The 27,000-nt window shown below is 46.0% G+C and overlaps 2 protein-coding genes across 5 annotated transcripts in view; one reads left to right on the top strand and one right to left on the bottom strand.

Annotated features, from left to right (window-relative positions):
- Window positions 1–1,130: 1,130 nt before the first annotated feature.
- The window catches only part of LOC143785411 (galanin receptor 2b-like), a 56,456-nt gene continuing 30,586 nt past the window's right edge, over window positions 1,131–27,000 (bottom strand). Inside the window, exons 1-3 of one of the 4 annotated variants that reach the window (XM_077274236.1) lie at window positions 17,204–17,364; window positions 3,164–3,554; window positions 1,131–3,023 (exon numbers count right to left, since the gene is read on the bottom strand). In XM_077274236.1, the coding sequence (XP_077130351.1) occupies window positions 2,288–3,023; window positions 3,164–3,554; window positions 17,204–17,207 (1,131 nt within the window). In that variant the 5' untranslated portion in view covers window positions 17,208–17,364 and the 3' untranslated portion in view covers window positions 1,131–2,287. Of the gene's footprint in view, window positions 3,024–3,163; window positions 3,555–8,326; window positions 8,548–16,909; window positions 17,175–17,203; window positions 17,365–27,000 lie in introns of those variants that run through there. The other 3 variants (XM_077274239.1, XM_077274238.1, XM_077274235.1) reach the window with 3 other exon arrangements.
- The window catches only part of SEPTIN12 (septin 12), a 111,210-nt gene continuing 105,416 nt past the window's right edge, over window positions 21,207–27,000 (top strand). The window contains exon 1 of the mRNA XM_077274224.1: window positions 21,207–21,234. Within this exon, the coding sequence (XP_077130339.1) occupies window positions 21,222–21,234 (13 nt within the window). The 5' untranslated portion in view covers window positions 21,207–21,221. The remainder of the gene's footprint in view (window positions 21,235–27,000) is intronic.

Here is a 27,000-nt window from a genome sequence, read left to right as displayed (position 1 = left end):
CTCCTATGTACAAGAATATAACTACTATAATACTGCCCCTATGTACAAGAATATAACTACTATAATACCGCCCCAATGTACAAGAATATAATTACTATAATACTGCTCCTATGTACAAAAATATAACTACTATAATACTGCTCCTATGTACAAGAATATAACTACTATAATACTGCCCCCTATGTACAAGAATATAACTACTATAATACTGCCCCCTATGTGCAAGAATATAACTACTATAATACTGCCTCCTATGTACAAGAATATAACTACTATAATACTGCCCCTATGTACAAGCATATAACTACTATAATACTGCTCCTATGTACAAGAATATAACTTCTATAATACTGCTCCTATGTACAAGAATATAACTACTATAATACTGCTCCTATGTACAAGCATATAACTACTATAATACTGCCCTTATGTACACAAATCTAATTACTATAATAATGCCCCTATGTACAAGAATGTAACTACTATAATACTGGCCTTTATGTACAATAATATTACTAGTATAATACTGCTCCTATGTACAAGAATATAACTATTATAATACTGCTCCTATGTACAAGAATATAACTACTATAATACTGCCCCTATTTACAAGAATATAACTACTATAATACTGCTCCTATGTACAAGAATATAACTACTATAATACTGCCCCTATGTACAAGAACATAACTACTATAATACTGACCCTATGTACAAGAATATAACTACTATAATACTGCCCCCTATGTACAGGAATATAACTACTATAATACTGGCCTTTATGTACAATAATATTACTACTATAATACTGCCCTTATGTACAAGAATATCACTACTATAATACTGCCCCTATGTACAAGAATATAACTACTATAATACTGCTCCTATGTACAAGAATATAACTACTATAATACTGCCCCTATGTACAAGAATATAACTACTATAATACTGCCCCTATGTACAAGAATATAACTACTATAATACTGCCCCTATGTACAAGAATATAACTACTATAATACTGCCCCTATGTACAAGAATATAACTACTATAATACTGGCCTTTATGTACAATAATATTACTACTATAATACTGCTCCTATGTACAAGAATATAACTACTATAATACTGCCCCCTATGTACAAGAATATAACTACTATAATACTACCCTTTGCACTAGCACCGATGTCTAGAATGTGTCTTTATATAGTGAGCACATCCCATGTATATATTCCTGCCATGTCAGACCTATCCGTTCTGCATATTTATGCTATTTTCCATATTTGCATGAATACATTATAGATACGCTTTCTACAGGACATCTAGAAGTACAGACTGGAGTTTCGCGGTGACTCTTCTGAGCACACACTGATGTCTGTGATGCTGTCAGGTTATCCCCGCAGGGCTCGTACATCTGTGGTCTTTTCTCCTGAGATCTGTGTGATCACTCTACGCTTGGTCCTTGTGTTCTCAGCCTTTGCCCTTTTCAAAGTCTGTACATGTATTATAGTCACATCCGTAATACCGCCTACCAAAGAAATTCATGACACACAGCTTCTACCTGAGACATTAAAGAAACGAGAGGTGACATGGCAACGGGTTCAATGGAAGAACAAAAAAAGAAGAAAACTTTATACTGCCATCTTTTTTTAGGGCTGAAATCACTTGTGATGAATCTTCCTTGATTTTCTGGCTTCAAATTCACAGCCAACACCAATTGAAGTAGTTTGACCAAAAATGGCCACTTTTTATGGTTTCATCTTCAAGACGTGTCTATAAAATTTTTGAGGCAGAGCAAAAAAAGCCTCTTCCTTTAATATATTCATAAGCCCCTCAGATGAGGCACAAAAAGATCTTACAAGTTGGTCATTAAAGATCATGATCCAGTGTGTTCCTCTCTGATCTCAGTCCAAAAGATTCAGAAAAAGACAACTCCAATTTCCTCGCAATAGGGTCTTCAAAAATAAGCTATGGACCTCTATATAGATGTTCTTCAGAGAGGTACCAAGGAACTTAAATCAAACCAAGTTTTCTTGTTCCAAGATATTGGGAATTTTCTTACTCTACCACATATAGTATACCCATTTTATTATCAGTGAGGGTGGGACCACTTATGGCTTCTTGGCTGTGTCTCAGAAGCTTTAGGTCTTTTTCAAGCATCAAGTCTAAGCTCAACAATGAAGATGTTCCTTCCACCAATAATATGGGTGAAATAATCTTACAAGCAACTTCTTGTTCTCCATCCAGGAAGCCTTAAATTTCCTTTTCTGACTAAGCGTCTTCTCTATCATTCATGGAGTGCCCAGTGGTCTGGAGGAATCAGAGTGGTTACCACCTATCGATCGTACATTCCGCTTGCCGTGGTCTTCATTTATGTGGGACACTTCTGTAGATGCGGCATCGAAACCCGGTTCAGCGTGGGCCGCATTCACCACATGAACTTTATTTCGACCTTTCTTCCTCAAGAGACAGCTGAAGACTTTCTGGAAACCTTTACGGAAGTGTTTGGACACTAAAGCGTAGACAATAGGGTTGAGGCAAGAGTTGGCATAGGCCATGCAATGAGATAGTAGTCGGAAGGCATAGGTGACCTGGTTAAATGGAAAATCACCGTAGAGGTAACACATGACCACGACGTGGTGAGGAAGCCAGCACAGGCAGAAGAGGACGGTGACAATGATGATCATCTTTGTCACTTTTCTTTTAGCTTTCTTAGACTCTGACATGTCTTCGAGAGGATCAACAGCAGTCCACAAATACTTAATGGTTCTGGTGTAAGACAGACTGACTATAAGCACGGGGATGACGTATCCTACTATGAAGGTGCCGGTATCCATAATTTTTCGAGTCCTTTCCTTCCATCCTGGCATGCAAATGTGGCTGGTCTCAAAATCCATCAGGTCGTAATAGCTCAGATAAGGTCCAGCAAAGACCACGGACAGACCCCATATTATAGCCAATGTGGCCACCGCATTGCACGGAGTCCTTAGCTCTCTGGAGCGTAGAGGATATCGAATTGCTAAATATCTGCAGAGGAAACAATAAAATTAGAGTTAGAACTTTGGTAAAACTAACCACCACTAAGATATTTTACGACCAGAGACAGTCCCCAGTTCCTTAAGTGCCTCCAACAAACCCAAAAACGTCAAGAAGACCTGTAGGCATACCTGTCAACGGACACTGCTGCCAGCGTGAAGCTGCTGGCGTACATGGTCAAGTAGATGAAGAAGTGGACCGCCTTGCACATAAAAGCTCCAAAGACCCAGTCTTCCAGGGAGTAGATGGTGGCTTGGAAGGGCACGCAGAAGATGATGAAGGAGACATCTGCCACGCTGAGGTTGAGGATGAAGAGGTTGGTGGTGTTGTGGGTTCTCTGTCCACTCCTTAAAAGAACAGCTAGAACCAGACTGTTGCCCACCGTACCCAGCAGGAAGATGAGTGAGAAGATGACTGGGACCACCACACTGGCTGGGTTAAAGAGACTGAAGTCAGATGAATTCCAGGGGCCGGTTAGGGCCACAAAGTCCTCGTGATCCGACATGGATCCTACTGGAGGAGCTGCAAAATAAATACACATAAATTAAGTCTTTCCTGGAAATATAATGTCTTGAGACATCTTTTAGCGTTTTACACAGCATTAATGGTGCCCATGATGGTCCCCAAAGAGGTCACCTATGTTTCTATGGATCCGAAATGGTTTATACAATGGCATTGTTGTGTAGAGTTATATCAGTCTTTACCGTCATTTTGGCGCTTTATTCAGGAAGTTTAATAGTGGCTACTTGTATAGTAATATGTTGGATAATGCAAATTTTCTTTGCAATTTTGGGGGAAAAAATACAAATTGGAAAATTGATTGGAAAATGAAAAATATGCAGCGTTTAATTAGTGAAGAATGAGAATGCAGACAACATCCGCCAGCATTCTCCTGTAATGAAGAAAATTATCATTTATCTGTTTGCACATTCCCAAGGTCATTTGATTAGAAACAGTCTTGTAATCAGCGCGGGAAGTGATGAGCGCTGCCTACGATCGCTTTATTACAGGACTCCACGCTCTTCTCTGCCAGGAGAAGTGAACTTCAGTGCTAATATTTTAGTAGCTCACTGCACAGAGGAAAGTGTGGCTTCTTTTATTACATAACACAGATTATTTAACCAATAAAACATAAAAAATGCACCTAGTTTTCATCATGATCTGTCTACAGCGCGGTCCGACTCAATTGGTATGTCATGTAGAAACCAGAAAAAACTGCACAGAGGAAGATGGAATCAAGTTTATCAACGTCGTAACTCAGTCATCAATAATTAATAGAATTCTGTCCACCTGCAGCTGCCACTAGAGGAGAGATCACTGTATGTACACAGCTCCAGAGGAAATAGGAAATCAGTAAGGTCCCCCTAGTGGTGGCTGCAGACAGGATCCTATGTATCTGTATACAGGGAGCTCCCCCTAGTGGTGGCTGCAGACAGGATCTTATCATGTATCTCTGTATACAGGGAGCTCCCCCTAGTGGTGGCTGCAGACAGGATCTTATCATGTATATCTGTATACAGGGAGCTCCCCCTAGTGGTGGCTGCAGACAGGATCTTATCATGTATCTTTGTATACAGGGAGCTCCCCTGTTGTGATTTTGCTTTTTGCTCCCTCTAGTGGTCATTAGTGATTTGACTCTGGAGCGTCTGTCTTTTCCTTTATCCTCACCTGGGCCGTTAGTTCAGGGGCGTTGCTATATAAGCTCCCTGGACCTTCAGTTCAATGCCTGGCATCGTTGAAATCAGAGCTAATCTGTTGTGCTCTTGTCCTCTGATCCTGGTTCCTGTTTTTCAAGCTAAGTCTGCTTCTTTGCTTTTTGCTTTTGTTTTGTTTGGTATTTTTGTCCAGCTTGTTCCTATCTGTATCCTGACCTTTGCTGGAAGCTCTAGGGGGCTGGTGTTCTCCCCCCGGACCGTTAGACGGTTCGGGGGTTCTTGAATCTCCAGCGTGGATTTTTATAGGGTTTTTGTTGACCAGATAAGTTATCTTGCTATATTCTGCTATTAGTAAGCTGGCCTCTCTTTGCTGAACCTGGTTCATTTCTGTGTTTGTCATTTCCTCTTACCTCACCGTTATTATTTGTGGGGGGCTTGTATCTTGCTTTGGGGTCCCTTTCTCTGGAGGCAAGAGAGGTCTTTGTTTTCTTCTCCTAGGGGTAGTTAGATTCTCCGGCTGGCGCGAGTCATCTAGCGATCACCGTAGGCATGATCCCCGGCTACTTCTAGTGTTGGCGTTAGGAGTAGCTATTTGGTCAACCCAGTTACCACAGCCCTATGAGCTGGATTTTTGTATTTTGCAGACTTACACGTTCCTCTGAGACCCTGTCCACTGGGGTCATAACACTCCCCCTAGTGGTGACTGCAGACAGGATCTTATCATGTATCTCTGTATACAGGGAGCTCCCCCTAGTGGTGGCTGCAGACAGGAGCTTATGTATCTCTGTATACAGGGAGCTCCCCCTAGTGGTGGCTGCAGACAGGAGCTTATCATGTATCTTTGTATACAGGGAGCTCCCCCAAGTGGTGGCTGCAGACAGGATCTTATCATGTATCTCTGTATACAGGGAGCTCCCCCTAGTGGTGGCTGCAGACAGGATCTTATCATGTAGCTCTGTATACAGGGAGCTCCCCCAAGTGGTGGCTGCAGACAGGATCTTATCATGTATCTCTGTATACAGGGAGCTCCCCCTAGTGGTGGCTGCAGACAGGATCTTATCATGTAGCTCTGTATACAGGGAGCTCCCCCTAGTGGTGGCTGCAGACAGGATCTTATCATGTATCTCTGTATACAGGGAGCTCCCCCTAGTGGTGGCTGCAGACAGGATCTTATCATGTATCTCTGTATACAGGGAGCTCCCCCTAGTGGTGGCTACAGACAGGATCTTATCATGTATCTCTGTATACAGGGAGCTCCCCCTAGTGGTGGCTGCAAACAGGATCTTATTATGTACCTCTGTATACAGGGAGCTCCCCCTAGTGGTGACTGCAGACAGGATCTTATCATGTATCTCTGTATACAGGGAGCTCCCCCTAGTGGTGACTGCAGAAACGATCTTATTATGTTTCTCTGTATACAGGGAGCTACCCCTAGTGGTGGCTACAGACAGGATCTTATCATGTATCTCTGTATACAGGGAGCTCCCCCTAGTGGTGGCTACAGACAGGATCTTATGTATCTCTGTATACAGGGAGCTCCCCCTAGTGGTGACTGCAGACAGGATCTTATCATGTATCTCTGTATACAGGGAGCTCCCCTTAGTGGTGGCTGCAGACAGGATCTTATGTATCTCTGTATACAGGGAGCTCCCCTTAGTGGTAGCTGCAGACAGGATCTTATCATGTATCTCTGTATACAAGGAGCTCCCCCTAGTGGTGGCTGCAGACAGGATCTTATCTATCTCTGTACACAGGGAACTCCCCCTAGTGGTGGCTGCAGACAGGATCTTATCATGTATCTCTGTATACAGGGAGCTCCCCCTAGTGGTGGCTGCTGACAGGATCTTACGTATCTCTGTATACAGGGAGCTACCCCTAGTGGTGGCTGCAGACAGGATCTTATCATGTATCTCTGTATACAAGGAGCTCCCCCTAGTGGTGGCTGTAGACAGAATCTTATCATGTATCCCTGTATACAGGGAGCTCCCCCTAGTGGTGGCTGCAGACAGGATCTTATGTATCTCTGTATACAGGGAGCTCCCCTTAGTGGTGGCTGCAGACAGGATCTTATCATGTATCTCTGTATACAGGGAGCTCCCCCTAGTGGTGGCTGCAGACAGGATCTTTTCTATCTCTGTATACAGGGAACTCCCCCTAGTGGTGGCTGCAGACTGGATCTTATCATGTATCTCTGTACACAGGGAACTCCCCCTAGTGGTGGCTGCAGACAGGATCTTATCATGTATCTCTGTATACAGGGAGCTCCCCCTAGTGGTGGCTGCAGACAGGATCTTATCATGTATCTCTGTATACAGGGAGCTCCCCCTAGTGGTGGCTGTAGACAGAATCTTATCATGTATCTCTGTATACAGGGAGCTCCCCCTAGTGGTGGCTGCAGACAGGATCTTATCATGTATCTCTGTATACAGGGAGCTCCCCCTAGTGGTGGCTGTAGACAGAATCTTATCTTGCCTTCTACTAATCAATGATATCACAGAAGACACAGACAGAAGTCTAAAGGTACCGTCACACTAAGCGACGCTGCAGCGATATCGACAACGATGCCGATCGCTGCAGCGTCGCTGTTTGGTCGCTGGAGAGCTGTCACACAGACCGCTCTCCAGCGACCAACGATGCCGAGGTCCCCGGGTAACCAGGGTAAACATCGGGTTACTAAGCGCAGGGCCGCGCTTAGTAACCCGATGTTTACCCTGGTTACCAGCGTAAAATGTAAAAAAACAAACAGTACATACTCACCTTCGCGTCCCCCGGCGTCCGCTTCCTGGGTATCCAGGGTAAACATCGGGTTACTAAGCGCGGCCCTGCGCTTAGCAACCCGATGTTTACCCTGTTTACCAGTGTAAAACATCGCTGGCATCGTTGCTTTTGGTGTCAAACACGACGATACACGCCGGTCTGACGACCAAATAAAGTTCTGAACTTTATTCAGCGACCAGCGATATCACAGCAGGATCCTGATCGCTGCTGCCTGTCACACTCAACGATATCGCTAGCCAGGACGCTGCAACGTCACGGATCGCTAGCGATATCGTTTAGTGTGAAGGTACCTTAAGTATGTAAAAGTCCTTGGAGAAATTGGCTGTTTTTTTTTTCCAGAAACTGTGTTGCAGGAAAACATAAAACAATGAATATCATATATATCTATTCCTAATAAAGTGGAGAAGACGTATGAATGTAGCGTCCCTCTAAGTGTCCTCCTGGTGCTGCGGAGCTGACGCCGCTGGTAACCAGCTCACATGTATTTCCATTTGCAGTGTTATTACTGCTATCACATTGGTGTCACACTCTATTCATATTGTGTGGTGCGCCCCCTACAGGTTGTATAAATCCTGACATATGAGTCAGGATTGCCGACAGGCTAAAGTAAGTGCACCCCATGGAGCTGTCATCATTACAGGCAGCTGGGGGTCTCCGATTCTGCAGCGTCTCCCCCTCGTGGTCCTCACAACTGTAGATATTATAGAGGAGTGGGATAAGCGGTGCAGCAGGCGGTCCGGAGCCGCGGATGAGAAATTCCTTCATTTCTGCTGCGGCTCTCACCGTTGTGATTGGGTCTCCTTGTCCCATCGGCTCTAATGTACGGAGCACATGGGGCCACACGAGCATTAACACGTTTACCTGGTTATTCGTCTTTCCAGCTGCAGACAATACGACCACACTGGGGAATGGGAAACTATTAGGATTTGATAGATTTCTTGGTTTGCACAAAAGTTTACTGACAACCCATATGGCTGTAAGTTTTGTATCCGGGAGGGTTGTCAGCCATGTTTCCCTGAGTCCTAAATTTAATAAAATCTACTTTGTCTGGAAGCAAAACGGCCTTCACTCCTATTAACCAGACATGGTAATGATCAGGAAACCGTGACATTATGGAGAATTTCAGAGTAATGTCAATGGATGACATCACTGAGTAATGACATCACAACAAACTAATGACATCATAATAAACAAATGACATCACTGAGAAATGACATCACAACAAACTAATGATGTCGCAATAAACTAATGACGTCACAATAAGCTAATGATATAAGTAAGAGTAACTAATGAAAAGCATTGGTTAAGTATAAAATATGAATATTCCGATAAATTCAAGATGGTAACTGTGATGGTGTGATATGCTATGTGGGTATCATTTTGTGTATATTTCTGTTTTACTTATTTTCATGGTGTTGAGTTGTTATTTGCCATCTGATATCAGCCCCCACTGTTCTGTACTGTTATCTCTCCACAGGGTCAGTGAATAATGTTGTTTGCAAATATGCTAATGACATGTTGACCTAGCTTGTTGAAACAATGAGCCCCTGCGACCCACCCCCCTAACCTGTGAATGGGGAGGTGAGACACAGATCAGTCTTGTTTGGAACTATGAAGTGAACACAGCATGTCAGAGAGAGAAAGAAGGGAATATGGACTGTTATCCTCTGTGCTGGATTGTTGGACTTTTATTCTGTAACTGAAATGCATTTGTGTTCTGGAATATTTTTATCCTTTGTGTGATGGATCGTATATATGGACCTTTCGTACTTTTGCCTAAATAAAGGTCTTGGAATTGTTCACTATTCTCTTGCTCTGTTGATTGTGTGGTACCGGAGAAGTAACCCGTGACAACTGGTGGCATCAGTGGGATCAACAGAGCGTAACCTAATGGAGAACAACACACAGAGTGAGTACAGAAATTGGACTGTATCCAGTTTACAGGAGAGAGCCAGAGACCTGGGCCTGAACTACCAGGGACTGACTAAAGAGGCCTTAATCGATCTACTGGTGGGTGCTAGCCAGACCACCTACTCCCATATCCCCCTGAGGAAGGTTTATCACCGAAACGTGCGTTGGGGAGGACGCACGGACCCTGGATCCGGTTTACCTGTCTGCCCCAATTGAGGTAATGTGTACGGACTCATTATACTAATTTACTTGGGCCTTTGGTTTGGTTATGTCTATGTATGGTGGTGCTCATAGCGGTATGGGCTTTATAGTCCACCATTTACTATTATGGGTTAAGCTTTGATCCTGGCTCCGTGCGTCCTTTACATGCTCCTTCAGTGGTGTCTTTGTACTCCCTGCGGTACTGAGCCTCACCTGTTTCCTATATCTGATATGGTTAACATGTATATTTTTGTGCAATAATAAAGTTTACATTTTTATATCTATTTTTGGGTTTTTGGTCGTTTTTCTGGGTCTTTTTGACCCATATCTCCCTTGATCCCATATGTCTGAAGGACGAGCACTGGAGACGAGGACCCCCACCCCAAAAAGCCAGTGGGTGTTGTGGTACGAAGAAGAGATGGCGGTTCTGGGCCCAGGCGTCTCTCAGGAGTACAAGGAGGAGGCTGCCCGCCGGGCACAGCGGAGACAAGAAGCAATGGAGCTGGAAAGAGGGAGTAACACAATGTGGAATGTAAACCCAACGATCCGGGAGCCTGTACGGATCACCCGGACAGAGTTTAAGCCATTTGATGAGGCTTCCGGAGATGTGGAGGGGTTCTTCAAGGACTTTGAGCAGCAGTGTGCTGTGATGGAGGTGCCCCACTCTGGCTGGATGCGTTTGTTAGTGGGACTCCTGAACGGTAGCCTGGCGGAGGCTTACCGAACCATTGACTCACAGCAGAATCGGGATTATAACGTTGTAAAGCAGACTATCCTGGATTACCATGCTATCACCCCAGACTCATATAGGGCCAAGTTCCGAGACCTCCCATGCACTATGGGGGGATCGTTTAGGATGTATGCACATAAGATGTCCCAGGCATGTCAGAGATGGCTGGAAGCAGAAAACGCCTATACTGTGGAAGATGTTATACAGGCGTTCCTTATAGAACAATTTCTTGCCAAGTGCCCTGCAGAGGTACGAGAATGGGTCCGGGAGCGCACGCCGTGCACCGTGGATAGAGCTGTAGCCCCGGCCGATGAAGCCCTTACTATCCGACCGCAATGGAGGAAGCTTCTGGACAATGAACCACGGCCTTCGACCATGCCCCGTCCCCCTCCGATTATATCTGCCCCTCTACCCAGCCGCAGGCCGATGACAATCACAGCTCACAATCCTGGGCCCCAACAGTTCCGACCACGACCTGGGGGTATCACAGAGAGGAGATGTTACGGGTGTTGGCAACCTGGACATTTGCAGTCTGGCTGTCCCTCAAGGATTCGGAGGGAGCCCCACGCAGCCCCACCTCATCCAGTACATCTTGTGCACTCCATCCCGCCTGAGGAAGAGCTACCACCACCCCCACCAGAGTGGACCACCAACCACGGCACCATAGATACCCCTCCTGGAATGTATGGACTCCGGCCTTTGTCCATCAGAAATACACAGCAACGGCATTGCCACCTGCAGGATGTCTTAATTGATGGATACAAAGTGTCGGGATTTAGGGTACCGTCACACAGTGGCATTTTTATCGCTACGACGGCACGATTCGTGACGTTCTAGCGATATCGTTACGATCTCGCAGTGTCTGACACGCTACTGCGACCCAGCTGAGAATCGTACGTCGTAGCAGATCGTTTGAAACTTTCTTTCGTCGCTGGATCTCCCGCTGTCATCGCTGGATCGTTGTGTGTGACAGCGATCCAGCGATGCGTTCGCTGGTAACCACGGTAAACATCGGGTTACTAAGCGCGGCCCTGCGCTTAGTAACCCGATGTTTACCCTGGTTACCAGCGAACCTCGGCATTGTTGGTCGCTGGAGAGCGGTCTGTGTGACAGCTCCCCAGCGACCATACAACGACTTACCAACGATCACGGCCAGGTCGTATCGCAGGTCGTGATCGTTGGTAAATCGTTATGTGAGACGGTACCCTTAGAGACACGGGGGCATTCCTGACTATCGCTGATCCCCGTGTGGTTCGACCCGAGGCAATTCACCAGGGCCCGGGAATTCCCATTGTCCTGGCGGGGGGATGTCCGCAAATATATACAGAGAGCTTTGGTATGTTTGGATTATGGTTTTGGAGAAAAACTGTGTTGGATTGGAGTTATGGGAGGACTTCCTGCAGTTATCCTCCTTGGAAATGACATTGGGGAGTTACAAAGTCATTTTGTGGGAGCAGAAGGTCCGTGGGCCTCTCCTTCCTCTAAAAGAACAATTGGAGGGAGATATCGCAGATACCGGAATGCCCATCATTCCCTACGTTCTAGAGTTCAGAGACTGTCTCGCCCAGCTAGCTACCTTGGCTAATGAACATCAGCGAACGGCCCAGTCCAGTCAAAAAGCCTGATATGACCATAAAGCCAGGACCCGGGAATTTATGGACAAGTGCTCATGATTATTGCAACCCCTGCCACTGTACAAGGAACTATAAACAGTGGAGCAAAGTGGACTAAAGTGAGCAGGCCACTGGTCTGTGTAGACCTCATAGCGTGCTCACTTATTATAAGGGGTGAGAGGTTGTGATGGTGTGATATGCTATGTGGGTATCATTTTGTGTATATTTCTGTTTTACTTATTTTCATGGTGTTGAGTTATTTGCCATCTGATATTCTCCCCACAGTTCTGTACTGTTATCTCTCCACAGGGTCAGTGAATAATGTTGTTTGCTAATATGCTAATGACATGTTGATCTAGCTTGTTGAAACAATGAGCCCCTGCGACCCACCCCCCTAACCTGTGAATGGGGAGGTGAGACACACAGCTACTTCTGGGACGCGCTGCGATATAAAAAGCCCGGTTTCTTGTCTAAATGTATGCCCTCTGATGAAGGTGCTATCCGAAACGCGCGTTGGGGCGGTCAGGCGGATCCTCTGGGCCACCACTGAAACACTCCTGATAGGTAATAGTGCGTACTTTACTATTATTATAGCACTTTGCACTTTACCTTTCTTGGCTGGAGACAGGATTATTTGGTCCTTGAATATACAGGTCTCCATGCTGTTTGATTGCCTACTACATGTTGGCAGATTCGTTTGAGGCACCTGATGTTATATTATATATAGGTGCCTGCAGGTAGGCATATTATCTGTGGGTTTTCCCTGCCTTTAGATATACAAATATTTATCTTTGAATTCGATTTACCTGGAATATTGGCCCATTGTTGGTCCTGCCTGCCCTTGAGCGTTTTTTTATGTTTTCTATGTGTGTTTTCACAGTCGTTGTAACATTCCCTTCACTATGTATTCAGTAATAAAGTATATAATCTTTTTACAAAGCTTTGGACTTTTTGATCGTGAGGTTCTTTCTTTTTTGTTTGTAATATCAGTAAGACATGACATCAGAATGAACTAATGACATCATAGTAAACTAAGAGATCAGACATAATTCTTCACCAGAATTCCGTGCGCAGTTCAGCCCCCCCCTAGTGGTGACTGCAGACAGGATATTATCATGTATCTCTGTATACAGGGAGCTCCCCCTAGTGGTGGCTGCAGACAGGATCTTATCATGTATCTCTGTATGCAGGGAGCTCCCCCTAGTGGTGTCTGCAGACAGGATCTTATCATGTATCTCTGTATAAAGGGAGCTCCCCCTAGTGGTGACTGCAGACAGGATCTTATCATGTATCTCTGTATACAGGGAGCTCCCCCTAGTGGTGACTGCAGACAGGATCTTATCATGTATCTCTCTATACAGGGAGCTCCCCCTAGTGGTGGCTGCAGACAGGATCTTATCATGTATCCCTGTATACAGGGAGCTCCCCCTAGTGGTGGCTGCAGACAGGATCTTATCATGTACCTCTGTATACAGGGAGCTCCCCTAGTGGTGGCTGCAGACAGGATCTTATCATGTACCTCTGTATGCAGGGAGCTCCCCCTAGTGGTGACTGCAGACAGGATCTTATCATGTATCTCTGTACACAGGAAGCTCCCTCTAGTGGTGGCTGCAGACAGGATCTTATCATGTATCTCTGTATACAGGGAGCTCCCCCTAGTGGTGGCTGCAGACAGGATCTTATCATGTATCTCTGTATACAGGGAGCTCCCCCTAGTGGTGGCTGCAGACAGGATCTTATCATGTATCTCTGTATACAGGGAGCTCCCCCTAGTGGTGACTGCAGACAGGATCTTATCATGTATCTCTGTATATAGGGAGCTCCCCCTAGTGGTGACTGCAGAGAGAATGTTATCATGTACCTCTGTATGCAGGGAGCTCCCCCTAGTGGTGACTGCAGACAGGATCTTATCATGTATCTCTGTATACAGGGAGCTCCCCCTAGTGGTGACTGCAGACAGGATCTTATCATGTATCTCTGTATACAGGGAGCTCCCCCTAGTGGTGGCTGCAGACAGGATCTTATCATGTATCTCTGTATACAGGGAGCTCCCCCTAGTGGTGACTGCAGACAGGATCTTATCATGTATCTCTGTATACAGGGAGCTCCCCTAGTGGTGGCTGCAGACAGAATCTTATCATGTATCTCTGTATACAGGGAGCTCCCCCTAGTGGTGTCTGCCGGCACAGAACTTTCTCATGTCGCTCACTGGATGCAGTGCTGGTGTGCTGCTGATCATTTGTGTGAATGGTTTCTCTGATATTTGTGGTTTCTTGTTTGCGCTGTGTTTTGCCACTTTACTTTCCTGGAAGGAACATGCGGGCGTTGCTCAGCCGGTGGCGTCATTATGTGTGTGACTATGTGTGTGCTATTAGGGGCCAATTAACTCTAAATGTATTCACTTATTACAGCTCAATTCTGCTCAGATTCTTGGCTTCTGTTGTGTGCTATACTCCAGTCACAGCCAAATCTGCGTTCACAATGGGGGCATAGTAGTGGACGGTGTGCAGGGTAGCTATTCTCTGAGGTCAGGATCTTCACAGGCTGGATCTAGTCCTTGCTCCCATAATGTCCTGCTGGACAGGAGAATTATAAATGCAGCTCTGGATGTGACTAGAACACAGAAGATGGTGTGTATATGAGGAGAGCATCCAGTCTGGAGCTGCAGTCCGCCATTTATGAGATCGGTTCTGTTTCATTCCCACCATATGGATTCCTGCTTACTGTCATTGACTGGAAACATAAATCTGCAGTAATTCTCACAGCTGAGGGTTTGCTACAATTGTATCCTATTTGGAGGTAACTCATCAGAAGCAGACACAGCTCTCCAGACCTGATGGCTTGTTACAATGTATCAGTGCAGGTAAAATGTATCAGTTTACCTTCCAGAAACAATTGTGACTAAGCCTCACCAGTGCGTGGACATTGTCATGTGTCACCTATCCTCACAATTATTCCTAAATTTCCTTCTATTCCACTCACTGTGATGACATTAATGAGCAGAAAGGTAAAAAATGCAGCAAAAGTCATCACCAGATCAAAGTGTCAACACTGTGTAATATAAACCCGCAGTCAGAACATCACACATATAAACCTGACCGCGGCCACGCGTCACATTGCTACTTACACAAACGTCGTCAACCTAACAAGCGCACTCACTACTGAAGAACAAGACGGCGGCACTGCCAGCTGCAAGCACAATCTATGCCCAGAGCAAGCAGGATACCGACAGTATTATAGTAGTTATATTCTTGTACATAGGGGGCAGTATTATAGTAGTTATATTCTTGTACATAGGAGCAGTATTATAGTAGTTATATCCTTGTACATAGGGGCAGTATTATCGTAGTTATATTCTTGTACATAGGAGCAGTATTATAGTAGTTATATTCTTGTACATAGGGGCAGTATTATAGTAGTTATATCCTTGTACATAGGGGCAGTATTATCGTAGTTATATTCTTGTACATAGGAGCAGTATTATAGTAGTTATATTCTTGTACATAGGAGCAGTATTATAGTAGTTATATTCTTGTACATAGGGTCAGTATTATAGTAGTTATATTCTTGTACATAGGGGCAGTATTATAGTAGTTATAGTCTTGTACATAGGGGCAGTATTATAGTAGTTATATTCTTGTACATAGGGGCAGTATTATAGTAGTTATATTCTTGTACATAGGGGCAGTATTATAGTAGTTATATTCTTGTACATAGGGGCGGTATTATAGTAGTTATATTCTTGTACATAGGAGTAGTATTATAGTGGTTATATTCTTGTACATAGGAGCAGTATTATAGTAGTTATAGTCTTGTACATAGGGGCAGTATTATAGTAGTTATATTCTTGTACATAGGGGCAGTATTATAGTAGTTATATTCTTGTACATAGGGGCGGTATTATAGTAGTTATATTCTTGTACATAGGGGCAGTATTATAGTAGTTATATTCTTGTACATAGGAGCAGTATTATAGTAGTTATATTCTTGTACATATGGGCAGTATTATAGTAGTTATATTCTTGTACATAGGAGCAGTATTATAGTAGTTATATTCTTGTACATAGGGGCAGTATTATAGTAGTTATACTCTTGTATATAGGAGGCAGTATTATAGTAGTTATATTCTTGTACATAGGGGCAGTATTATAGTAGTTATATTCTTGTACATAGGGGCGGTATTATAGTAGTTATATTCTTGTACATAGGGGGCAGTATTATAGTAGTTATATTCTTGTACATAGGGGTAGTATTATAGCAGTTATATTCTTGTACATAGGGGGCAGTATTATAGTAGTTATATTCTTGTACATAGGGGCAGTATTATAGTAGTTATATTCTTGTATATAGGGGGCAGTATTATAGTAGTTATGTTCTTGTACATAGGGGCAGTATTATAGTAGTTATATTCTTGTATATAGGGGGCAGTATTATAGTAGTTATATTCTTGTACATAGAAGCAGTATTATAGTAGTTATATTCTTGTACATAGGAGCAGTATTATAGTAGTTATATTCCTGTACATAAGAGCAGTATTATAGTAGTTATATTCTTGTACATAGGAGCAGTATTATAGTAGTTATATTCTTGTACATAGGAGCAGTATTATAGTAGTTATATTCTTGTACATAGGGGCAGTATTACAGTAGTTATATTCTATAGATAGGGGCAGTATTATAGTAGTTATATTCTTGTACATAGGAGCAGTATTATAGTAGTTATATTCTTGTACATATGGGCAGTATTATAGTAGTTATATTCTTGTACATATGGGGCAGTATTATAGTAGTTATTTTCTGTAATGTAAGTTACCAGTAAGGTGATGTAGATCTCTGGAGCCGGTGGTTGGATATATAATGAGACTGGACACTTGATCCCTGTTAGTTTGGCTCCTGAGATTTTCCTTGCTTCATCACATCATCATTTTTCCATCTCTTGCTCCATATACTATTACAGTCATGCAGAAAATAATGATAAAACGTTACTTACATCCTTCCTGAGAGTAGAATGACGAGAGAGGGTCCTGTCCTGCGGAGCTTACAATCTATTGTATACTCTTCTATTCTACGTATTGTCTTCCAGTCCCCCTTGTCTGATCCTTTCTCATTTCTTTCTAGATTATAACATCATTCGACCTCTTGGCCATAAAGTTGAGATGATCTATAGGAGAGGTATCAGCCCATGGAGGCAGCGGGGTAGGGCCAGCCTTGATATGGGGTGACCCCTGCTCCAGGTGCCGTCCTGCTGATGATGACCTTGGACTTTGGCAGCGGTGGCACTTACCCATCCACTGGTGCCCAATATTCCGGGGAAGGTCACGCACGTCCCATAGAGGCGGTCGGGCCGCTCGCTCCGGACACTTGTGGGATCAGATCTGCTCCCTGGGATGCAGCGATCAGTGTGTGAACACAGCTCTGCATTTACTGCCTTTCTTCCAGCCTTGTCCTAGCCTTGACTGCTCCTCCTCTGCCTGCCAGGCACCAAAGCACAGCCCCTCATAGTGCGAGGAGCGCAGAGGAAAAAAGAGGGGGCTTATATTACCGCTCATCATTGATCGACACTACCATAACAAGTGATCCCTTTAAATCCACAATCAAATCTATAATGAGAAGTTCTGCAACTTTATAATATACTTTGTGCATCATTTTGGCACCATTGTCAAGATCTCTGCTTGCTGTCAGCGAATTCTCACATTCATGAGGGTTTGCTACAGTTATATGCAGTTTAGACAATGCTCTGTGAGACAGCTACATGCACTGATACATTGTAACAAACTACCAGCGCAGGAGCGGGATGTGCTACTGACGTATGTAGCTCACAGATTCGGGTTCAGCATTTTTTTTCATGAATTTAAGAACTTGTCTCAGTTCTTTAGGGCGTGTATACTCCAGGTTTTTGAGGGCCCCGGGCGAAAGAGTCTCAGTGGGCCCCCCTTTAACACATACCACGATTCATGATCGCATATAACACAGCCACGTAGCATATAACACAGCCACGTAGTATATAGCACAGCCCACGTAGCATATAACACAGCCCATGTACCATATAACAGCCCATATAGTATATAGCACAGCCACATATTATATAACACAGCCTATGTAGTATATAGAACATATAGAACAGCCATGTAGCACAGCCCACGTAGCATATAACAGCCCACGTAATATATAACACGGCCCATGTAGTATATAGCACAGCCATGTAGTATATAACACAGCCATGTAGTATATAGCACAGACATGTAGTATATAGCACAGACATGTAGTATACAGCACAGCCCCCCTCCCCCAAGAATGGCCCCATAGTCCAGTACTCACTGTTATAGTTACAAAAAAAAAAAAAACACTCCTCACCTCTCAACGTTCCCGCGCCGGGCTGCTTCCTCCCTGCTCTCGTCTCGGCGGCTGCCGCTGCACTGCCTGACACAGCGAGTGTGCGATGACATCATCGCGCACCCGCAGCGGCAGTGTCAGAGGCAGAGCGGGGAATGATGGGAGAGGGAGCGTCAGGTGACGCTCTCTCCTCCATCATTTGCTCTGAACTTTACCAGCAGACGGCGGTAAAGTTCAAAGCGGCGGCGGCGGGGGAGTTGGCGCTGGCGACAGGCGGGCCCCCCTGCCTCACAGGGGCCCCATACCAGCTGCGTGATATGCCGCTAGCTGAGGGCCCCTGGAGGCGCGGGGGCACTGGCAGCTGCCTGCCCATAACGCCGTCCCTGAATGGTCCCCCCTGTCTTGCCAGGGCCCCGGCACTTGCCCGGGTACGCCGGGTGCTGACGCCGGCCCTGACCTAAATCTCTGCTGATCAGAACATCGAAATCCAGAAGATTATTTCTGATCTCCACATACTGTAGAGACCTAGATCACTGCTGATTAACACATAAAGATCCAGAACTTCATTACTTATAACCTCACCACATGGAGATCTAGATATCTGTTGTTCAGCTCATAGATCCTGGAGCTTATCTATGATCACACGCAAAGACTTAGATCCCTGCTGTTCAGCACATAGAGACATTGATCACTGCTGATCATAGAGATCTAGATCACCACAAACTATTACAGAGAGACACAGATCTACCCAAATCATAGGAGTCTTAGATCACCACAGATCATTACATGGAGACCTTGATTCCTGCTGATCATAGATCTTGGTCAATACTGCTTAGTGCATGGAAACCTAGATCACTGCTGATCGGGGCATGGTCACCAATTTTCTTTAGGACAGTCCAGAACATAAAGGACCAGAGAATCATTAATCTAGACCTCATTATCTAGTGGGTAAATCTCTCCCTCCCAGGATCTGCTCACCGAGATCCTCATGTGGCCCTGAAGATCTACAACATAATTCATGTTTTATCAGGACGCCAAGAACTGTAGCTACTGTTCAAACAGTACCAGAGCTCGAGTTATCATTCCCTGTAGATCTGGATCTAGTCCACTAGAACCTCATCTCTGCCTGCTTGATCAAGAATCGTAAACCAGATTCAAAACTTCACACCTGGATCTGTAATTCTAGAACCTTACTTAAAGCTGACCTAGATCCCAGAGTCTAAACTTTCAACCGAGTCTATTGCTGAACCAAAACCTCAATCACTTGAGATCTGGACATGATCTCAAAGATTCCCAACTGTCAGATTCTCAGAACCTTGATGCCTCCTCTTCAGGATCTGGACACAGTAACCTTAAACATAAAACAAGGAGCTCCGAAGCCTCAGGTTCTGCTCTCCTCTGAAGTCCAGAATGTCAATCACTGGCTAGTGATCAAGTCTAGAAGATCCAGGACCTCGATCAGTTCTTGGGAATAGTCTCATTTCTTATTAATTGGACTCAATGATGATGATGATCATGATGATGATGATTATGATGTAACTTATTGATACACCTAGAATATTTTCTGCTGATTCCTTCCAGTATGAAAGGTTCTAGTAAAACCATGAGGAGAGAGCAGGGCCTGGGAGAGGTCACTCTGCTGCTGGGGCTTATTGTCTCCTGATCCTGGTATGGCGGCACAATCAGGGTGGTTTTGTAGTGCAGCGCCCCCTCTGGTCCTCCATAAGAAGTGGTTCTGGATGATTCCAGCAGATAATTGCCTCTTCTAGCAGATCAATCGTAGAATCGATGCTGAACCTGTGAGCCTCCCGCCTCAGGTGTCTATTTAGCTTTTCCTTGAGCATCAAGGACAGAAATAAGTGATTTTCAGGACTTGGCGTCACTGAAATCTTAATTATCAGCCTGATTTTCTCAGTATGAAATATCAGGGAAGCGATCAGTGATGGTCATAAGAACCCTGCAGCTGCCGGGAGGAAAATACGGAGAAATCAGTAGCCACCAAGGGGAGGATCAGGGCCAGGAAGTGTTGTCATATGGTCTCAGACGCAGAAGCAATTCTTTTGTTGGCTGCTTTTTAACTCCTCTGCTCTGCCTTCCATGCTTTACACTGCAGCTCTGCTCTACCAGACTCTCCAGGCTTAGCTGCATCGATGAGGCCGAAGTTGCTTTTCTTATTTGTCCAGTTTCTTAAAACAGAAAAGAAAAAATTGCCGAATAAGAAACCAACTTCAGCCTAGTCTGTAGCCAAAACTTTCTCCTGTCCTGATAATTCGTTACAATGTATCAGTGCAGGCAAAATATTTTGTAGACTGTCACAATGGTAACAAACCCTCTAGTGTAAAAGTACTATAGTCATTTCTGCAGGGGTTGGTGCGGAAGGGGGAGCTGCCTACACTCCGCTCCCTTAGGGATGCCTATGACACATGCAGTAACCCTGGAGAGAGGGGTGCTTTCCATCTGGGACAAGCATTTTTACCTTTAGTGTCTTATAACCAGCAATTTTTTTGCTTACAGAACATACACATATATTTAATTGTAAACTTTTCTTGCTAACTTTAGAATTTGTGGTCCAACTTGTACTAAAAGATTTCATGCTCCATTTTATGTGAAACTTATTTGTATTCAGAGATGTATTTTTTTTATCCTAGAGGAAAGTTCCTGAAGTTCTGAGACATTAACAAGTGCTTGAAATTCACAGCAAATGCAGCCAAGACAGGTATACAGCACCATCTAGTGGCAGGTGATTGAAATGCAACTAATACAAACCTACTTGCATCTTACCATACTGTATATGATCCTTTCTCCCCTTATCAACCGCCTTTACTTCCTCTTTCCTGCTAAAAATTCATCCTAGTTAAAAGAAAAAAGGACTACTAGGTTACTGAGTTGTCAGATTACAGCTGCCATAGAGACTGGAAGAAAAGAAGGATAAAGAAACAGAGAATAGAGCGAGACCCTAACATTTCCTGATGCTAATTTGTAGTAAGTGTTCAATCTCGACATAGTGCTGGACTCACAGGTTCGCTGCTCAGTTCTGCTGAAGACTGACCTCAATGCTACTGCAGCTAAGTTTCTTTTTTTTCACCCAAGTGCTTGAATCACTGCTACACTGCTCAGTACTGCTGTGTAATGTCCTTGATTCTGCTGCTATCTAGTAAATGTTTTATCTCTCTCTTTAGAAAATGTTTTGTCTCAAAATCTGTGGATCCACAGCTACACAGCTTAGTATTTGCTCGTGAAAGGAGAGTGGACAGTGGGAACATTATACTTTGTGTGGGGGAATGTACTGTAGGGACATTATACTGTATGTGGGGGAATGTACGGTGGGGACATTATACTTTGTGTGGGGGAATGTATGGTGGGGACATTATACTGTGTGTGGGGGAATGTAAGGTGGGGACATTATACTGTGTGTGGAGGAATGTACGGTGGGGACATTATACTGTGTGTGGAGGAATGTATGGTGGGGACATTATACTGTGTGTGGAGGAATGTATGGTGGGGACATTATACTTTGTGTGGGGGAATGTATGGTGGGGACATTATACTGTGTGTGGGGGAATGTAAGGTGGGGACATTATACTGTGTGTGGAGGAATGTACGGTGGGGACATTATACTGTGTGTGGAGGAATGTATGGTGGGGACATTATACTGTGTGTGGGGGAATGTACTGTAGGGACATTATACTGTATGTGGGGGAATGTACGGTGGGGACATTATACTGTGTGTGGGGGAATGTACTGTAGGAACATTATACTGTATGTGGGGGAATGTATGGTGGGGACATTATACTGTGTGTGGAGGAATGTATGGTGGGGACATTATACTGTGTGTGGAGGAATGTATGGTGGGGACATTATACTGTGTGTGGAGGAATGTATGGTGGGGACATACTATGTGTGGAGGAATGTACGGTGGAGACATTATACTATGTGTGGGGGAATGTATGGTGGGGATGGAGCGCCCCTACTGCCGCAGGGCCGAGGGGCGCCCGGTACCGGATCTCTGTGTCTCAGTTCTGGGGTGGTCACGGTGGCTAGACCCAGTCCGTGACCCTGCTGAGGGGCGTCCAGCGAAGATAGAACGTGATGATGTCGGGGTGTGGGGTGCGATGAATACGAGGAAACAGAGTTGCAGTCTCTTTACCTCTTTACTGAAGGTCTCGAGGTACTCAATCCAGAGCACTGTTAACAGGGCTGTCTGAGACCGGCCGGTCCGAAGGCACATCAGGAGTCCCCTTAACAGGTGGGAATCAGTGTCTACCTTCTAGGGCCTATGTGTTGTAGTCCTTCCCTGCTGAGCACCCCGGGATAGTCCTCACAACTGATTCTGTCTGTCTCTGATGTTCGTTCTCTCCGTCCCCCAGATGATATGGTTAGGACGCACCCGTATGACGGGGTAGGCCTGGAGTTCTTCCGGGACCCTAGAGTCGCCCCTCTCCCACAGCTGCCTCCGTTGTCTGCTTAGGTGATTTGTGTGAGACAGCCAACCTATAATTGGCTGTCCGGCCGTGGTTTGCAGTAATGCTTAGAGTCTCTTACTTGCTCGGCGTTCCAGCCACCGACTGTTTGCGCCTCAAAAGGATGTTGCCTCGATCTTACAGCACGACTCCTTCTGGTCCTATCGCCTCTTTGCTGTATTCCCGTTTTCTCACTTTTTGTCCTTTCTTAGGAATCTGTCAGGATCCCATCCCTGACAGGTCCTCTCTCTAGCTCTTCCCTGTTACTTCTCCCTGTCTTCCTGTCCAACCCCCAGTTTTACCAGAGTGTGAGGAGTGGCCTACTAGATAGAACCACTCCCCCTGGTGGCCGGAGTGTGAAGTGTAGTGTGTGTGTTACCTGGTCAGGTGAACTCCTTTAGTGCAATCAGACGTAACATCACTCCCCTTAGTGGCAGAGCGACGTTACTGCAGCGACCAGGACTCTGGGGCGCTGCACTCCCCCCCGGTTAAATCCAGTACTCCCGGTCTGGGAAAACAAGAACAGCAATACATGTTAACAGAAAACACACAAAATTTTTAAATATCATAAACAATCAAACATAACAGTGCTTCCCTTTATGGGAGGTGAGGACTCTTGAACGTTGCGAAAGTTAGGTCATGCACAGTTTATGACTCTCAGTTCAGTGGCTGAAACAGCGGGGACCCCGGGTAAACAAAGGGGTCCCCTTTAGAAGTTTTTGGAGCAATTCACTGTCCATTACTCCGTTTGTCCATTTTAAAGCCTGTAACAAAAGATATGCACACAAACATTTTCAACTAAATAGCAGCCCTCATTAATACCTCCAAGTTTTGTAGCGGAGGGGAGTTTGATTCTGGGTGCTGCGTGTGGACCTTCGCAGCGCAGGGGTCGCTATTGGCCTAACAGGGCCCGCTATGCTTGCTACCGCTGGTGTAGTGCACTGTCTTCTAGCTACGCTTCTAGTGAGTCTGGGTAGCACTGGCAGGCTGGAGCTCTCAGAGCTGCTGTTACCAACAGTAGGTACGGCAGGTTCGCCAATAGCAGAGAGAGGACTTGCCGGTTCAACGAGTGGCATGGCATCTTCGGTCGGGATCTGCTGAGGTTGCGGGCCTGGACGATCCGGCACCACCATTAGTTCTAGTGGATTTGGTTGATGGAACATTAGGACAGGTACCACGATGGCCTGATTTATCTGAGTCCTCCAGGACTGGGGAAAATCGCCAAGAACAGTGTGTATCATCTTCTCTTCTACAGGCGGGGAGGTTCCTGGATCCGTTTCCCTCTCTCTCAACTTATCAGGGCAGACTTTAAGGTGGTCCCTGGATATCGCCGTCGACGTCTCCCCTCCATCCTTGCTGATGAGACAAACCTTCGTGTTGTCGAAATCGGATGGCAGGACGGTATACGGTTCCGCTTCCCATTGGTCGTCGAGTTTGTGTAGCCTCCTCTTTCGTTTGCGTACGTGCTCACCGGGTGACAAGGGAATCGCAGGAGCATGCTGGTTGTAGTCTCTTTCTTGTTTTTGTCTAGCCTGGGCGAGACTTCTTTCCTGTACTTTGCAGTACTTTCGCTGCCTTTCTGCATCCCAATCTGCATCCGGCGAGGTATCTTCGGGGACTAGGACCCCCATGTCCAGGTCAACGGGTAACTTGCTAGATCTTCCTCGCATCAGGTACGCTGGAGTGCAGTTGGTGGAATTTACTGGGATATGATTGTATATGTCCACCAAGTCAGGCAACTTTGTTGGCCACAGGTTCCGCTCCTCTACGGGTAAGGTCTTCAGTAAGTCGATCACCACCTGGTTCATCTTTTCGCACATCCCATTGGTTTGAGGGTGGTACGGTGTGGTTCTGATCTTCTTACACCCGTACAGATGGCAGAACTCTTGGAACACCTCTGCTTCGAATGCTGGTCCCTGATCGGTCAGTACCTTCTCCGGGTACCCATGGGGCCTACAAAAGTACTGCTGGAAGGCCTTGGCAGCCATCCTGGCCGTTAGATCCTTGACAGGTACAACCACCAAAAATCTGGAGTAGTGATCTACGATGGTAAGAGCGTAGATATAGCCTGACCGGCTAGGTGTCAGCTTCACATGATCCAGCGCGACCAGTTCGAGCGGCCGTTTGGTGATGATGGGCTGCAAGGGAGCCCGTTGGCTGTCACGGTCCTTCCTGCGTAGGCTACATGGACCGCACTCCCGACACCACTTCTCAATGGCTCCCTTCATGCCAATCCAATAGAACCTGCCTCGGAGTAGCCTCTCCAGCTTCTTCCATCCGAAGTGTCCGGCTCCATCATGGTAGGCTCCCAGAACCATGGGCGCATCTCGCCTCGGCACCACTATCTGCCATACCAATTCATGAGTACGCGGGTCGATACTCCTCCGGCACAGCTTGCCATCATGGATAAACAGTTGGCTTCTCCCCTTCCACAGCTGTCGTGTCTCCTGTGGATCATCTGGGCTGGGATGCAACCCTGCCTGTGTCAGGAGCACTTTCACCCGACGGACCGCGGGGTCACCATCCTGGGTCTCCGCCCATCCGTGATGGGGCAGGGGATTCAGCACGGCATCCTGTTGGTTCTTGTACCGGTTCTTCACATGATGGGAGTACTGAGCGGCTTTGGGGCGATGGAACGCAGGCAACTCTACCTCTTCAAGTGCCTCCGGGTCCTCCCCCGTTTCTGGCAAATTGGGCATCCGGGACAAGGCATCGGCGTTCGCATTCTTGCGTCCTGCCCGGTACTTGATGGTGAAGTCGTAGTTGGACAGCCGGGCCATCCACCGCTGTTCCAAGGCCCCGAGTTTGGCTGTACCCAAGTGCGTCAGCGGATTATTATCCGTGAAGACGGTGAATTTCGCCGAGGCCAGGTAGTGTTTGAACCTCTCTGTCACTGCCCAGACGATGGCAAGGAACTCCAGTTTAAAGGAACTGTAGTGGTCAGGGTTCCTTTCCGTGGGACGGAGCTTCCTGCTGGCGTAAGCAATCACCCTCTCCTTGCCTTTCTGGACCTGGGATAGCACGGCTCCCAATCCCACATTGCTGGCATCCGTGTACAGCACAAACGGTTGGTCGTATTCGTGGTAGGCCAGCACCTCTTCTCCCGTCAGTGCCGACTTCAAACAAGTGAAGGATCCTTCCAGCCCCTCGTTCCAGTCAAATGGGGCGTTCTTCCCCTTGGTCTTCTTTGATTGGCCCACCAACAGGTCTTGCAAGGGCGCGGCCTTCTTGGTGAAGTCCTTGATGAACCTTCGGTAATAGCCGACCAGCCCGAGGAACTGCCGGACTTCGTGGAGGTTGCTGGGCTTTGGCCAGTCTTGGATCACCGTGACCTTGTCGGGGTCTGGGGCTACTCCTTCAGCGCTCACCACATGGCCCAGGTACTGCACTTTGGGTTTCAGCAGATGACATTTGGATTGTTTCACCTTTAAGCCAAAGTTGGACAGGGCTTCAAACACCTCAGCCAGGTGCTTCAGATGGTCTTCGTAGGTCTTAGAGAAGACAATGACATCATCCAAATACAGCAGTACGGTTTCAAAGTTCTTGTGCCCCAGACAGCACTCCATCATCCTCTGGAACGTTCCCGGGGCATTGCACAATCCGAAGGGCATGTAGTTGAATTCGCAGAGACCCATCGGTGTCGTGAAGGCCGTCTTCTCTTTGTCCGCCTCGGGAACCTGCCAGTACCCACTGGTGAGATCTAAGGTAGAAAAGTAGTTAGCAGATTTTAAGGCAGCCAGAGACTCCTCTATCCTGGGCAGTGGGTATGCGTCCTTATGTGTAATGCGATTCAACTGCCTGTAATCAACACACATCCTCATTGTACCATCTTTCTTTTTAACAAGGACTAATGGAGCTGCCCAGGGGCTACAACTGTCTCTCACCACCCCAGCCTCCTTCATTTCTCTCAACATGTCCTTGGCACACTGGTAATGAGCTGGGGGTACAGGGCGGTATCTCTCCTTTATGGGCCGGTGATCTCCCGTGGGGATATGATGTTGGATCCCTTTCACCTGTCCAAAATCTAAGGGGTGTTTGCTGAATACCTGCTCGTACTCGTGAACCACCCTGTAGGCCCCCTGTTTCTGATGGGATGGGGTGGAGTCAGTGCCCACATGCAATTCCCGACACCAATCTTTCGAGTGCCCTGCAGAACCGTTGTCCTCCGCCAGGTTAGACGGGTCCAGGTGTCTGTATCACACTATTACTGACAGCGAACAGTTTGGCAAGCGTGGCATACTTGGTGAGGTGGACCTCTTCCTCTCCACAATTAAGGACCCGTACGGGC

Source organism: Ranitomeya variabilis, chromosome 7, assembly GCF_051348905.1.
Source record: "Ranitomeya variabilis isolate aRanVar5 chromosome 7, aRanVar5.hap1, whole genome shotgun sequence".
In the NCBI taxonomy this organism is placed as follows: Eukaryota; Metazoa; Chordata; class Amphibia; order Anura; family Dendrobatidae; genus Ranitomeya; species Ranitomeya variabilis.
Note: the sequence above shows the minus strand (reverse complement) of the source record. Positions and strands in the feature narration are given on the sequence as shown.